The 14,731-nt window shown below is 52.2% G+C and overlaps 1 protein-coding gene across 1 annotated transcript in view; it reads left to right on the forward strand.

Annotated features, from left to right (window-relative positions):
• The window catches only part of DSCAML1 (DS cell adhesion molecule like 1), a gene marked incomplete at both ends in the record, with an annotated part of 342,523 nt that overhangs the window by 235,115 nt on the left and 92,677 nt on the right, over positions 1 to 14,731 (forward strand). Inside the window, 2 exons of the mRNA XM_082845529.1 lie at positions 6,493 to 6,639; positions 12,400 to 12,678. Coding sequence (XP_082701655.1) covers positions 6,493 to 6,639; positions 12,400 to 12,678 — 426 coding nt within the window. The remainder of the gene's footprint in view (positions 1 to 6,492; positions 6,640 to 12,399; positions 12,679 to 14,731) is intronic.

Genomic DNA, 14,731 nt, shown 5'->3' on the forward strand with positions numbered 1-14,731 from the left:
ATTAGCAGTGGCAAGAGGTTTGCCAGATGTACAAACCCTCAGAAATGGGAGTGGGCTAATCTGGGAAGGCTTCCTGGAAGAGGTAAATTTAGAGCTGGGATCTGGCTTTTCTGAGTTGCACATGGGGATAAAACAAACTTAGAGTTGGGGACGTTTCTTTCATTCATTTATTCATTCATTTACTCATTCATTCTTTCTAGAAATATTTATCAAGGGCCTATTTTTGTGATAGGCACTGTTTTCACACTGAGTGAAATGGGAAAACATTGAGGGGTTTTGAGCAAAGGAGCCACATGGTCTGACTTAGGTTTTGAAGCATCACTCTGGCTGCCCCCTAGGAATAGACAGAGGAGGGGCAGGGCCAGTTAGGAAGCTGCTGTCCCTGCTTCCCTCAGTAATTCCCTTCCTTTGCTCTACAGGTTGAAGGGGGATCTATCCAGGTCACACCTTCCAGCAAACTCTTCCTCCCCTCTCCTCTGCCCAGGACCCTCTCCCCACCAACTCACCCTCACACCTCCCTGAGGGCAGGGAGAGGGCCCCACCTTTGCAGAAGACATATTTTCTCTCCCAGCCCTCTGGGGCCACCAGGAGCCCCAAGGTTTCTGTCCATTACCTCTGCGGGACTCCTGCAGCTCTGGGGAGTCTCCAAGGCCCAACTCTCTGACCTCTTAGGAAAAGACAGAAAAGATGTTCTCAGCTCACTTAGCATGTGTGTGCAAGGCCTCTGAATTGCCAAGGAGGACCTCCTTTACTTCCAAGCTACTGAGAGGAAGGGGGAGACTTTGCAGGAAGCCTGGCCGCAGGGAGGGGCGGAGAGCCCCCCAGCGGTGTGCAGCCCACCATCTCCCTGAGATGGAGCCACTTGTGATGACATTTAACCAGTGCCACCCACGTGCTGGAGACCTTCCCATGCAGTAACTCATCTTTCATCTAATTCTCCCAACAACTCTGTGACCTAAGTCCTAGTTATTATCTCCGTTTTCCTGAAGGAGAAATGGAACTCAGAGAAGTCTGGTGTGATCACAGAGACATCCATTTCCAGAGTGAAGGGGACTTAGTTTTTCTAATCCAGTTGTTCTCCACCCTGGCTTCACATTACATCACCCAAAAAGCTTTTGTAAAATACCAGGGACTTCCCTGATGGTGCCGTGGTTAAGAATCCGTCTGCCAATGCAGGGGACATGGGTTCGATCCCTAGTCCGGCAAGATCCCACATGCGTTGGAGCAACAAAGCCCGCGAGCCACAACTACTGAGCACGTGCACCTAGAGCCGGTGCTCTGCAACAAGAGAAGCCACCGCCATGAGAAGCCCGCGCACCACAACAAAAGAGTAGCCCCCGCTCGCCACAACTACAGAAAGCCCACGCACAGCAACGAAGACCCAACGCAGCCAAAAATAAATAAATTAAAAAAAAAAATACCAGTTTCCAGGGCACACACCCAGAGATTCTGAGTTTAATTTTAAAAACTTCTTAGGTGATTCTAATGTACAAACACAGTTAAAAACACATACCTCCTCCACCCCTTCCCTCTTTGTATGGGTGGGAAAACTGAGGGCCTGAGAGAGGACTGGACTTCCCTAGGGTCACCCTGTATCCGTTTCCCAAGGCTGCCTTAACAAACTACCGCAAACTGGTGGCTTAAAGCAACAGAGATTTACTGTGTCATAGTTCTGGAGGCCAGAAGTCCAAAGTCAAGGTGTGGGCAGGGCCCTGCTCCCTCTGCAGGCTCTAGGGGAGGATCCCGCCTTGCCTCTTGCCTGGCTTCTGGGGTCGCTGGCAATCCTTGACTTTTCTTTGCTTGTAGATACATTACTGCAATCTCCGCCTCCATCTTCGCACGGGCTCCTCCCTGTGCGTGTGCACCTGTGTCCAAATTTCCCTCTTCTTATAAGGACACCAGTCAGATTGGATTTAGGATCTACCTTAATCCAGTGTGACCTCGTTTTAACCTGATTCTATTTGTATTCACAAGGTCTGGGAGGACATTAACTTGGGGGGACACTATTTAACCCAGTATATACCCCATCATTAGTGGCAGGGCTAGGGCTCCAACCCAGCCTCCTAAGTCCCAGTCCTGGGCTTGCCCCCCAGTGCTGGGTGGCTCAGCCCCTCTTCATCCTCCTCTTCTCACTAATGGCTTCCATCGAGCCCCCTCCCCACCCTTCACCAGCCCTCAACACTGAAGGCCAAAGCTTTCCTGGTGGAAGAACGTTCTCTTCTAACTGTGGAATCCCAGAGGGAGGATACCAAGTTCAAGACTTCTCCATGGAGCCCAGTTCAGTACCTAGGGATGCTCCACAAAGACTTGATAAATGGAGCCAAACTGAATTGAATGGATGACTGCTCCTTCGTGAGGAAGTGAGGACCCTATCAAGAGAAGCAATCAAGCAGAGGCCAGCTGAACGTGTGTCCCTATAAAAGTGCTCTTGTTCTAGGAGAGTCAGCCTAGCACAAAGCTTTGGAAGAGCATAGGAAGTAGACTAATGGTCCAGGCTCTACCACTTATTAGTTGTGTGACTGTGAGTGGGTTATTTAACCTCTCTGTGCTTTGGTTAGTAACAACAATAATAACCATTTCAAAGGGGTGTGGGGATTAAATGAGATAATGTTCCTAAAGCCCTTGGCCTAACATGTAATGGATGCTCAATAAATATTTAGCTTTAAAAAAAAGGAGAGCTGTGCTCCAGATCACCAGCAAGAAGGATAGTGAAGCAGGCTGGAGTATTCGAGTAATAATAAAAACCAGAAAAGGATTCATTAGCCATGCGCAGCACTTCTCAGGTCGCAGGCGTGTTTCAGATGACACTGCAGACTTTGAGATGCACCAGTCAGGCAGCGCCAGTGGCAGAGTCTACATTTAGACACAGTTCCATATCCTGGTCCTAGAGCCTAAAACCAAGTGATCCTCCATGGGCACACTGTTGGCATTTGGGGTAGAATAGTTGTTGTTACTCTAACCTGACCACTGAATGCCACTGGTACCCCCAAGTTATGGTGTCAACCAAAAATGCTCCCAGACGCACATGTCCAAACGGCCTCGGGCTGGGGGCTGGACGTGGTGGTCCTGGCTGTCCACTCCAGGTGGACGCAGCCTGCCCCAAGGAGGAGGAAACAAGATGTGGGATAATGGCTCCTCTACCCAGTCCAAGGATAGCTGGTCCCATTTGGGCTGCAGAGGATGGGCTGCCAGACTGCCAGGGCGCCCCGCTGGAGCCAGCCTTGGAGGCCAGCCGTGTTTGGAGCCCTGGCCCTTCTGAACCCCCCACCAGCTATCTGTGCCTCCTCCGCTCTCCACACCGTATGCCTCTCACTCCACAGGCCCCCTTCTCCTTCCTTCCCCAGCAGGGCCCATCATCTGATTCTCATCAAGCATGCAGAACTGATGTTGCACAAGTCCCCCCCAGTGGGGATTAACATAATACCCCTGATTTCTCCTTCCTGTCTTGCTCGCTTCGCATCCCCCTGGCTGCGGCCTGCCTTTGTTTCAGGAGCGATACACTGTATCTGGAAATGTTACTGCAATTAAATATGCACAAGAAGGGGGGAAGGGAGGGGGAAAATGAGGACAATGAAGGATGTGAAACATCAGATGCAGCAGCTGCTTGTTGCTATAGAAACCCCAGCTCCCCACCACCAGCATGGCAGCACCCCTCCCCAGCTTAAAATTCCTTAGGGCCAAGTGCACCGTTGTCAGCGTCGTTCTGGCGACAACAGGGTCCTAGCTGTCCAGGCTGGAGCACCTGTGGGTTGCTAGGGTTGATTTTAGGGTCTTTCCTGTTTTTCCTTATCCCACTGCCACCACCACCTCCAATCCTGATACTTCTGATTGGCAGCAACACCCTCCAGTAGTTCTGCATTCCAGTCCCAGTTACATAATAAATTACGGGAGAGCTTCCGCATTTGACTTTGGGATGTCACAACATGGAGACAAAACGGCACATGCAGAGTCTGGTGGGGGAGCCAGGCTTTCTCTGTGCTTCCCGTGGGTCTTCTGACTGCTGGCAGCAGGGCCTGGCTCCCTCCTGCTCCCTTTTCATCTTTTACCCACAGCACTGAGCGGGAGTCTACAAGGTGTGGTCTGCGTGTTGGAGGGGGCGGGGCAGGGGTCCACAAGCTCCAGGCAGGCTGCCAGCTGGCCAAGTGCTCATCTAGGGAGATCCCAACAGGATGCCACTCAGCAGGGATCCGTGTGAAGTCCTGGACCTGGGCCCACATGGCCAGGTGTCCAAGGATGGAGAGAAGGAAAGTGGCGTAGCCGCAGCTTGCAAACACACAACCAGAGCCTTTAGTTGCGGGCAGAGTATGAAGCAGTAGTATAATGGGTCTGCCTCCCCACCCCCACTCAATCTCCCCTAAAAAGTTAATGCAGCTTAGGCTGGAAGTTGGTAGCCCTGCTCTATTCCACCCTGGTCAGATAAGCTGACAGTTGGATCCCCACCACTTGGCAAAGTGCCTGCCACATAGCAGGTCTAGTCCTGTACAAAGATACATGGAAAGGAGATGGGAGAGAGGGAGGGAGACAAGGAGGGGAGGGTGGAGAGTGGGAGGGAGGGAGGGAAAATTCAGAAATTTGTAGATAAACCAAAGTTTATTAAGCGAGAGATCAGTCAGATTGATGAAGTTATTTAAAACCATACTAAATAACGATTAAAAAATAAAATCCAAAGACTGCTTAGCCTGATGAAAAGTCAAAGGGCATGATAGTTGCCTTCCAGTTTGCGAGGGAGTGTGTCAGTAACACAGGTTTAGGCTGGTTCTGTAAGGGTCCAACAAGTAGAAACCAGGACCCATGGAGCTCAGTGGTGAGCAAGGGAGAGCTTTCTCAAAGTCAGAGCTATCAATTTTGGAATGGGCCACCAAATAAGGTAGTGAGTTCCCCGGCCCTGGAGGTATTCAAATGAAGGCCAGAGAAGCTTTGTTAAAGATGTGGTCAAGCACATTCAGCTTTTCAACCCTGCAATTCTACAGCTTTCATTGTTGGAAAGTATCCTTTGGTGAGGTCCCTGTTTGCTGGTGCTGAGATCTTGGGCTTGTGCTTGGAGGGGTGAGACACCACAGAATATTCCTAATAGAATGAGCCAGTATCAGGGCTCTTGTCAGTGGTTGAAAGGGCTCACTCAGCACCCAGGTGGGAGGAAGCAGACCTCAAAATAATAGGATTTGAAGGACATGGGGCTACCCAAAATGTTTCCTTATGAAAGCCTGACAGTCCAATGTTAGCAGGTCCTTTGTATGAGGTCAGCATTACCCTCTCCCCTGCAGCTTTCTCGTAAGTCATTATTCACTGTCCTGATTCTGATGCCCCCTCTGGTGAAAATGGCAGCCTGAGGTCTGCTATGCCTTCCTGGGGAAGCAGCTGTGCCCCTAGAGAGCAGGCAGAGGGACCCTAGGTCAGCTTCTCGATCTCAGTCTAGCTGGGTCTTGGGTGGGAGACCATGAGCTTAGAGAGTCCCAAAGCCAGATGCAAGCCCCTCCCCAACCCTCAAGTCCACATTCTCCCCCTTTTAAAATCAGCCCTGACTAGCTCAAGTTCAGGGTTTGCCTTAGGACCTTGGACAAGAAAATCCACTCTACCTCGGAGTGTAGTCTTGTCTCGTAATCAGCTAAATGGGTGAAACTACTCTGTCCTTTCTGCTTCGCGCTGTCACGGCAGTGAGACCGTGGAGGGCGCAGTGCTGGCACCTTTGCCTTGAACAAAATGGTATCAAAAACTGTATGATGAATTAGTATCGTAAATCTGTGTCTCCACGCCCCCGCTCCTAGTATAGCTTATCCTCAGTAATTGTTTCTTGGGTGAATAAATGATGAAAACTGAGAGAAAGGGATTTAGGCTTGTTTAGGCTCAGTGCAAAGGGAGAGCTGGGAGCCGGAAGGCCTGAGTTCTGATCCACTTACTGGCTGTGTGATTTTAAAATGGAGATGACACCTCAAACAATTGTAAGAACAAGCAAGCAATGAACATTAAAGCTTTGCAAACTCTTGCAAAGAGATGGGAAAGATAGGACTGATATTCACTAAGAGAGCACACACTGTGTGCCAGACACTTTATTATTTTTTAATAATAATAATAATACTCTAATAATAATAATACTCTATGAAGGATTATTTGCACCCTGTTGCACAGATAAGGCTCAGAGAGGTTAAGTAACTTTCCCAAGGTCACACAGCTAATAAGTAGAAGAGTCAGATTGGAACCCAGATCTTAGTCTGACTCCAAAGCCCAACATCTTCCTGTAAAAAGCTGAAGTATCTACATTTAAAGGAATAATCATTGTAATTTCTATTGATTTGCACATAGAAAATCCTCATTGGTTAGAGATGCTCTCCTGCCTTCAGCACTACATCAGCTTCACCCCCTTGTTTTCCCCATCACCTCCCCTCCCCTGGGCAGCAGTCCTGGCCTAGGAGAAGACCACCTGCAGGCCCAAGTTGCTTCTGGTAGTGTGCCCAGCCAGAGGAGTAATCGACTGTGTCCTGATTATGTCTCCAGAAAACAGGTTTTTTATTACTTACCACGGCGGGCTGTACATCTCTGACGTGCAGAAGGAGGACGCCCTCTCCACCTACCGCTGCATCACCAAGCACAAGTATAGCGGGGAGACCCGGCAGAGCAACGGGGCCCGCCTCTCCGTGACAGGTAGGCGAGAAGGCTGGGGAGGAAGGGCACCAGCCCACCCCCGGGACTGGGTGGGCATGTCAGCACCACTGATCAGGGAGTCTGCTGTGTGTTCAGGGGATTCAGAGAAGGAGATTAAAGAACACAGGTGCAGAAACCACTGGGGGAGACCTTGTCCAGTTTGGTTTTGGGTATCCTTCATATAAGGACCGTACAGTTAAATTCTTTTCAGGAGTCTATACCTGAGAAAGCTTAACTCTCCTGAAGAATTGTTATTTTACCATTTATCAAATAATGAGGGATATGGAACCTATCCTGTCGTTCCTTTTTTGCCTTTGCTGCCAGGAAGTTCATAGATACAATCTGCTATGCAAACATAGTAATGATTCAATGGGATTGGATTGGATTAGGGAGATTTTGTATTTCCTTGTGTCCCTAAGAATTTTTTAGGATTCTATTCTATCTATGTTTGAATACATGTATGTCTTTTGTTATAGCCCACCTCACAACATTTGAAAGTAGGCAAACAAAAGGTTAAAAAAAATAAATCTCTAAATTAAATAAGGATTTTTATTCTGGAGTGATTATAGCTCCTTATGGAAGGATGAAAGCTAATATTTACTGAATCCCTCTGTGTGCCAGAAATTTCACTTATGTGCTGTATCTTAGGCACTATACTAGCCTGGTGAGGTGTGCACTGCTCTCCTTATTTCTACAGGTGAGAAAACCAGAACTTAGGGAAGCCAAGCAACTAACCCCAACTGTTTAACCATTGGGAGGCACAGCCAGAATTCACACTGAGCCCCCTGACCCCAGCATCCTCCAGCTGCACGCCCTCACGGAAGTGGCTAATCAAACACCACACACGTGCCCCAGTCACAGAAGAAAGAAGGGCACTTGGCGCTCTTCAAGGAAGGCTTTCCGGAATAGCACTTTTCAAACTGCGGACAGTGATCCACAGACATCATGACCTATGCAACGCACGCTGGTATTTCCTACCACGTGCGTCGCGATGCACTCTGATATTTTCTATTCTATTCTATCCCATTTCAATTTATCTAAATGCTGGACGCAACTCACCAAATGGATTTCATAACTTCCTAACCGTTTGTGACCTGCAACTTGAAAATCTCTGCGCTTGTGGAGGTGGGATCAGAGTGGCTTTGCGAAGGGAGATGAACTGATAGTCAGAACACCTGGGTTTGGGGACTAGCCCCCACCAAATCATGCAATGTCTCTGGATCTCTGAAAAAGGAGCTAGATTAGGTGACAGCTCAGATTCTGTCTACCTCTGACATTCTGTGCTTTGGCGAGGACTACCCTGACCAGGAGGTGACTCTATCCAGGACCCCCTCTTATTTGCCTGGTGCATTTGGGGGCAAGAGCGGAAAAGCGGAAGCCAGGAGAGCGAGGATCGGGCTCTCTGATTCCCCCTTGTGTCTCCAGAGCCTGGCCCTGTGCCTGGCACATAGTAGGTGCTAGGTAAATATTTGTGGAATTAATCAGTGCCAAGGGAAACTGCACTGTCACGTGGGGAGGAGATGGGGCTGTGCTGTGTGGCCCCATCTTTGTGGCTAGACCTTGCCATCTGCAGCCCAATTCCCAAACGTGTCAGTGGTTACCTTCCAGATTATACGGACCTGTTTGTGTAGTGTTTTGCATCTCATTTGCATGCCTTTCATACGCTGTGGGAAAGGCACAGAAATCCTCCCTCCTGCAGGCCTGCTCCTTTGCCCTGCACGAATATTTAGCCCCTTCATCCTACTAATCTTACTTCCACTCTTGTCCCTCAAAAAAGGCACCCTTTAAACTGGAGGATATGCCAACCCTTCTCCTTCTGCTCTCATTGCCCACCAGCTGGGGATGGCGGGTGGGGATGCGGAGAATGGGAGATGCTACCAGAGACTAGGAGATGAAGCCCAAATAGAGAAACGGAGACGCAAAGACAGGGAGGCAGCCAGACGACAAAAGGGGAGAGGCATGGGCACAGAGAGAGGAAAACATAGGGCAGAGAAAAACAGAAACCTAACAGAGAGACAAGGATAGACAAGATGACTGCGACAGGGTGGAAGGCGTTAGGAGCGGAGGGGAAGGGGCCCCAGGAGTGACGCGGGCCCTGATGTGATGTGATGTGACAAGGCAATCTACAAGCAGCTTGTCTCGGCAAAAATGCAACTGATACCCAAGTGAGGCAGTGCAGAAGGAGATTCGTGTCAGGAGGGCTCAGGCCTCCGCCCAGAGCCTCACATTTCAGATCCATTCCCAGAGTTGAGGGCAGGGGTCAGTCCCAAGGCAGCTTTCAACTGAGATGTTTCACTCCTTAGTGGCCAGAACCCTGTGAGCTCCTGGGGCTGGTGGTCGGGAAGGGTGTCATCCCTCCCTGGCCAGAAGCTCCGGGCCAGCCCCTGGAATCAGGGATGGGAGATGCAGCTGCGTGTCCTGGCAGAGCTGGGACCTGCCAAGGCACCTGGTGGCTGAGCCCGGCACACCCCAAGGGATGGCTGCCCCTCCTCCTCACCAGGTACAAAGGCAAGAGGAAGGGGCAGAATGATCCCCTCCGCAGTGCCTTATCGATGGTCACTGGATGAGGGCAGCAACCACACCTGTGGTTTTCTCAGTTCTCACCAGGTGTTTGATTAAGTAATAGGGAGGGACCGGGGAAGGAGAGAGTGAGACGTATTGGAAAAAGGACTCAGGAATCAGACCAAGGTTTCAGTCTTAGCTTCAGCACTCACTAGCTGTACAACCTGGCATCAAATCAATAATGTCTCCAAACCTCAGCTTCCCCATCTGTAAAATGGGAGTGACATGTTCTCCTTGGGGTCGTTGTGAGAATTAAATAGGGTGCCGCGTAGAAAGCTTAGCCTGGGGCCGAACACACAGGAAGGGCTCAGCGGAGAGTAGCTGCTCTGTTTGTTGTGGTCGTTGTTATTGTTGTTCTATCGTCGCTGGATTATTATTCCTACTACATCTCAGGGGGCGGGGAAGGACTTTTCATTTTTCTGTTAATTCTCTGAAGAGGAGGCAGTCGTGAGGAAAGACTGAGCCCCCTAAAAATACAACCTAATAACCCTTCGTCACATCGAGGTGCTTTTTGGAGTTTACCAAGTGCTGTCATGGGCATTAGCTCTGTGGAAGAGGCACCATCATTTGCATTTATAAAGGAGGGCACCAGGGACCAGAGAGATTGAGAGACTGGACGAGGGTTCCCCAGCTCACGGGGTGCCGAGCCAAGTGCAGAAGTCATATTCCAGGGCAGAACTGTTCAGCCAGCTGGGAGAGGTCCCAGCAGCCCCCGACCCCGACCCCGGGGCACACCGACCCCGGGACCCCCTACCCCCCGCCAGCCCAGCCCCAGCATACCCCCAGAGATTTCTCAGGACCAGGCCATCTGTCTCCCAGCCCTGCACTGGCCCTGGCAGCCCCCGATCCCCCCAGGCTGCCACCATACACGCCACAGCATTTTACTTCTGCTCCAGAGTAATGAAAGAGGTTTCTTTCCCTCAGAATTTAATTTCACGCCTGAGACTCAGCGATTAATTCCATCCCCACCCCCAGCCCCTTCCTCCACCGCCCCATGGGCCCCTCCGCTTGTAAATTCTGCGGTGCGCCACGGAATTTGTGTATTTTGCATCAATTAAGTGTCACATTGAGTAATTCTTCCCTGGCACCGGGTTTGTTTAGCCCAACCATTCCCACAGGATGGGGAAGAGGCCGCAGAAGCTGGCAGGGAGGGAGGGCGGGTGGGGGGCAGAATAGTAATCGCCGGGCATGTCTGCGTGGTGGGTTAGTGTCACTCGAGCTCTTTGACACACATTTTGCTCTGTTGCCCACAACAGCCTTAGGAGATCTGGAAGCAGTGGTATCACCTCCACGTGCAGACGAGGAAACTCAGTCTCTGGGAGATCATAAGACTCACCCAAGGTCACACGGCTTATCAGTGACCCAGGCTGACTGGTGCCTGGGTCTCCTGATTCCCAGTCTCAGGCTCCCTGTGAGAAGCCATGGACAATAGGGAAGGAGCAGAGAATCTTCTGGAAAGTTCTTTCCCCAGGGAGGAGCATTCCTAGCTCAGCCTGTCTCCAAAGGGGGCGGGGGGGGGGGGGCGGGTGAGCTGAGGACAGAGGAAGTTTCCCATTTAGTCAAGAAGGGGCCGAGAGGGGCATCAGCGCTCTCACGGTTCACTCTGGAGCAGAATCCGGGGTTAGACCCCATTTACTGAACAAGGGTGGCAGAGACCTGGTTTCGGATCTTGGCTCTGCAGTGTGATCTGAGCAGGTCACTGCACCTCTCTGGTCTCCAGGCCCTCATCTGTGTGTGCCTTCCGAGTCCCTAAGCCAGCTCTACTATTCCATGAGCCTGTAAAGTTCTGCCATGTGGAAAAGGCAGACCACCGGCCCACCCCATGCCCACGTGCCCCCGTTCACCCTCCCTCAGACGTTTATGGTTCAGTAGCCCTGCTCTGTGCCAGGCACGTGGAGATGCCGTAGGGGATCAGCGCTGCCCCAAGGAGCTCTCGGCCTTCCAGGGGAGCCAGATACATGGCCTGGTGCTAAGTGCTGTTGGCAAGGGCCTGGGGGGGAGTGGCGACAGTGGTCGCCCCTGGGAGGGAAGCGGGGTGGCTGGGTGCAGGGGTGAGGGGGACTCCCTTTGCACTGTATGCTCTCCTCTACTTTCTGAAGTTTTGTCATGTGCATATTTGCACTTTTCATTCTTTTTCTTTAAAAGAAAAGGCTGCTTGAAAATAAAATGAAAGCAAAGGAAAACTATGGGAATCCAGTGAAAGTGGCCTGAGGGAGGCGTCCAGAGGAGATGACGTTGAAGCTGGTTTTGAAAGATTAGTAGGAGTTGGCCAAGCAGAGTGGGCTGGCGGACAGCATGCCCTGAGTGGGGAACTGGTGAGATCAGAAAGGGGTCGGGGCGGGGGGGGGGCGAGGCAGGCCAGGGACCTGGTTGGCGTGAGATCACAGATCCCAGAAGGCCTAATTCAGGATAAGAAGTGTGGATTGTAATATGTAGGTAGAGGGAGCCTATGGGAATTTTACATCAGGGAAAGGTCCCCGGTGGGCAGAAAACCCAGAGAGGCCTTTTAGGGTGAGAACTAGACTGAGGTAGCAGCCACCACGCCGCTCACATAACACGGGCATCACACACAGAATCCCACCAGTGAGGCCCTAGGCCTCCTGCAATGTAGGGCGCAGGCCCACAGTCGCTGTTTTCTCTAGGTTTGGGAATGCAAAAAACAGAAGCATCGTTGGGGTAGCCAGTGTGCTTTGTGGAAGGCTTAACATCTGAACCCTTCTGGGCCCTGGTGGAAAGGCACTGCCCCCTCTGAGCCTGCCCAGATTGCAGGTGGGAAGAGACGGGGGGGGACAGGGATGCCCATCCTTGACGGGCCCAGACTGAGACTGACCAGAATTACAAACCCAAGATGTCATGATCCTCATGTCACAGGGACTGTTTGTGTGAAAGTCCCTCCCTCCCTGTGTCTCTTGCTGTTTCCCTTTTTCCCTCTGTCTGTCTGTCTGTCTGTCATTCTAGCCTAGTCTGCCCACCATATCCTTTCCTCCCCCAGCCCCTGCTCCCAGCTGTGCTTCTCAGGGCCTCCGTCTGGCCCGAGTAGGAGCGTTTGGGCCAGAGTCTGGGGCACAGGGAGACACAGAGAGCCTCGCACACTGGGTATCATTCACTCCGGGCACCAGTGGGCAGCAAGTTCTGGGGGCCTGCCTTCCTGCTCCCACCCAGGGCTGGCCAGGACCTCTCGTGTTCTCTGCCTTCCAGACCCGGCCGAGTCGATCCCCACCATCCTGGACGGCTTCCACTCCCAGGAAGTGTGGGCCGGCCTCAACATGGAGCTGCCCTGCACCGCCTCCGGCTACCCCATCCCTGCCATCCGCTGGCTCAAGGATGGCCGACCCCTTCCAGCTGATAGCCGCTGGACCAAGCACATCATGGGGCTGACCATCAGTGACCTGCGGACCGAGGACAGCGGCACCTACATTTGTGAGGTCACCAACACCTTCGGCTCGGCAGAGGCCACAGGCACCCTCACAGTCATCGGTGAGCGGGGAAGCCCCTCTTCCAGCTTCAGTAACCTTTGAGAGCACCGTGTGTGGTGGGGAGGGGCGTGGGGGCAGCCGCCCCTGCCTCTGGCCGGCCCCAGGGGATGACCCCCTGGTTGGGGAAGGCAGGTTGGTGTCCTGGGGAAAGCACTGGGTTTGAAATCAGAAGACCTGCCTTTTGGTTCTGATATCACCAGATCGTAACTGACTTGGGGAAAATCATATAACCCTGGGCATCACCTCTGTGCCCTTTTCTGTCAAAGGGGATAATAACCCTGGCCCTCCGACCTCCCAGAGGTCACGAGGGTCAAAAGCGACAATGACGGTGATGTGATAAGCTCACAGGGCTTCTCAGCTTCTTGGGAGGAGGCAGAGTCTATACTAAAGGGAACAATGCTGATATGAATCCATCAGAGGACATATGAACCCACCAGAGGCGACATTCAGAATATTTAGTGATAATTAATAGAAGTACCGACTGATCAGGGCAGACGCTGGAGGTAAACACCCAAGGCAGCCTTTCCAGGACCTGCCAGTTGGACATTAACTCTGGTCCTTCCTGTTCCTCCCCATCCCAGAGCCCCAGGGTCCAGGGAGCACGTGTGGAGAGCAGGAGGTCTTCGCAGACCCCGGCTGCTGCTGAGCTGCCGGAAGGGCAGAGAGGTCGAGGCAGAGGGGCTGAAGCTAGGGAAAGAACCCTGGAGGGGGACTTATGAGACCCAGGGGCATCCTTTGCCCCCCGGCCCGCCAGCCCTCCCTCGAGTTCCCTGCTCTCGGGGCTGCAGGGAAGGTGTTGGCAGCAGCGGGGCTGACGTTTAGAGATCTGGAGACCCAGGATTGTGGGATCTCACCCCTGTGGGGCAGCAGTAGCCTGAGTCCTTGAACTTTGCACCCGAGGGCATTGTGAGAGATTCGGCCTGGGCGGCAGAAAGAGGCCATCCAGAGGTGATCCCATCCCCACCCTGCAGAAAGGGGCGCTCTGCCGTTGAGATTGACCAAAGATGCTCTCCGCCCAGCTCACCACCTATCTCATGAGCACAGAGCTGCAGGTCTGCGGACCCTCAGGTGGACCAGAGAACCACACAGAGCCCACCCCCTCCTGGCCTTCTGCTGTCCTGTCGCCCTCAGCCCAGATATGGGCCCAGTGTCCTCCCCATAGTCAAGGGGGTCTTGGCAGTTGGAGCACATTTATCTGCAGTGTGGGGAAGAGACCCCCCCTCTGCGAATCCACTGTGAAGCTGGAAGAGCAGGAACAGCCCCAAGAAATGCTCTGGGAGCCACAGTTCATAATACAAATGCTTAGGTTACAATGCTGAAGGCTTGGGGGGAGGGGCGGTCCTCTTATATAGACAAACCCTGGGCCGCAGAGGAGGCAGGGAGAAGGACCAGGATTAGTACCCTCTTGACCTAAGCACTGTCCAAAATTGTCTGGTCTAGAATTACCTTCAACCCCTCCTGCTATATACACACACACACACTCAAACTCACACACACACACTGTCTCAGGGAACAGGTCAGGAGGGCCACGTACCCCCAAATCCTTGGAAAAGTAGCAAACCTAACTCTGAGTAATTTGGTGTTCAGAGCTCCTGCCTCAGGACAGACAGGCAGGCAGGTACTTACACACACACACACACACACACACACACACACACACAGGCAGATGTGTTGAAAGTTCACATGCCCACCTCCCCATACACACGTGCACACATATATGGTGCCCATATACACTCACAGATACACACATTCCTCCACGTAACACACTGTCATCCTAGAGCACGCTCACAGACACACAGTAAGTAACTGCCTACGGCTGTGTGCACGTACCGCCTGCCCCTGCCCCCGAGTGGAAGGGTACACCTCATTCTCCTCTGAGACAGCTCCCCACCCTCTGCCACACTGGGCTTGGCTGGACAACCAGGTTCATGGCTTTTCTCTGTCTTCCATCCTTGTGATAGCTCCTCTCTGCCAGGTTCATGGAGAGGAAAGCAATGCTTTCCATACTCCACATCATTCTGCCCCCAAGCCTCCCACGCATCCTAGCCCGTGCA

This window comes from Leucopleurus acutus, assembly GCF_964270905.1.
Source record: "Leucopleurus acutus genome assembly, chromosome: 8".
NCBI lineage: Eukaryota > Metazoa > Chordata > Mammalia > Artiodactyla > Delphinidae > Leucopleurus > Leucopleurus acutus.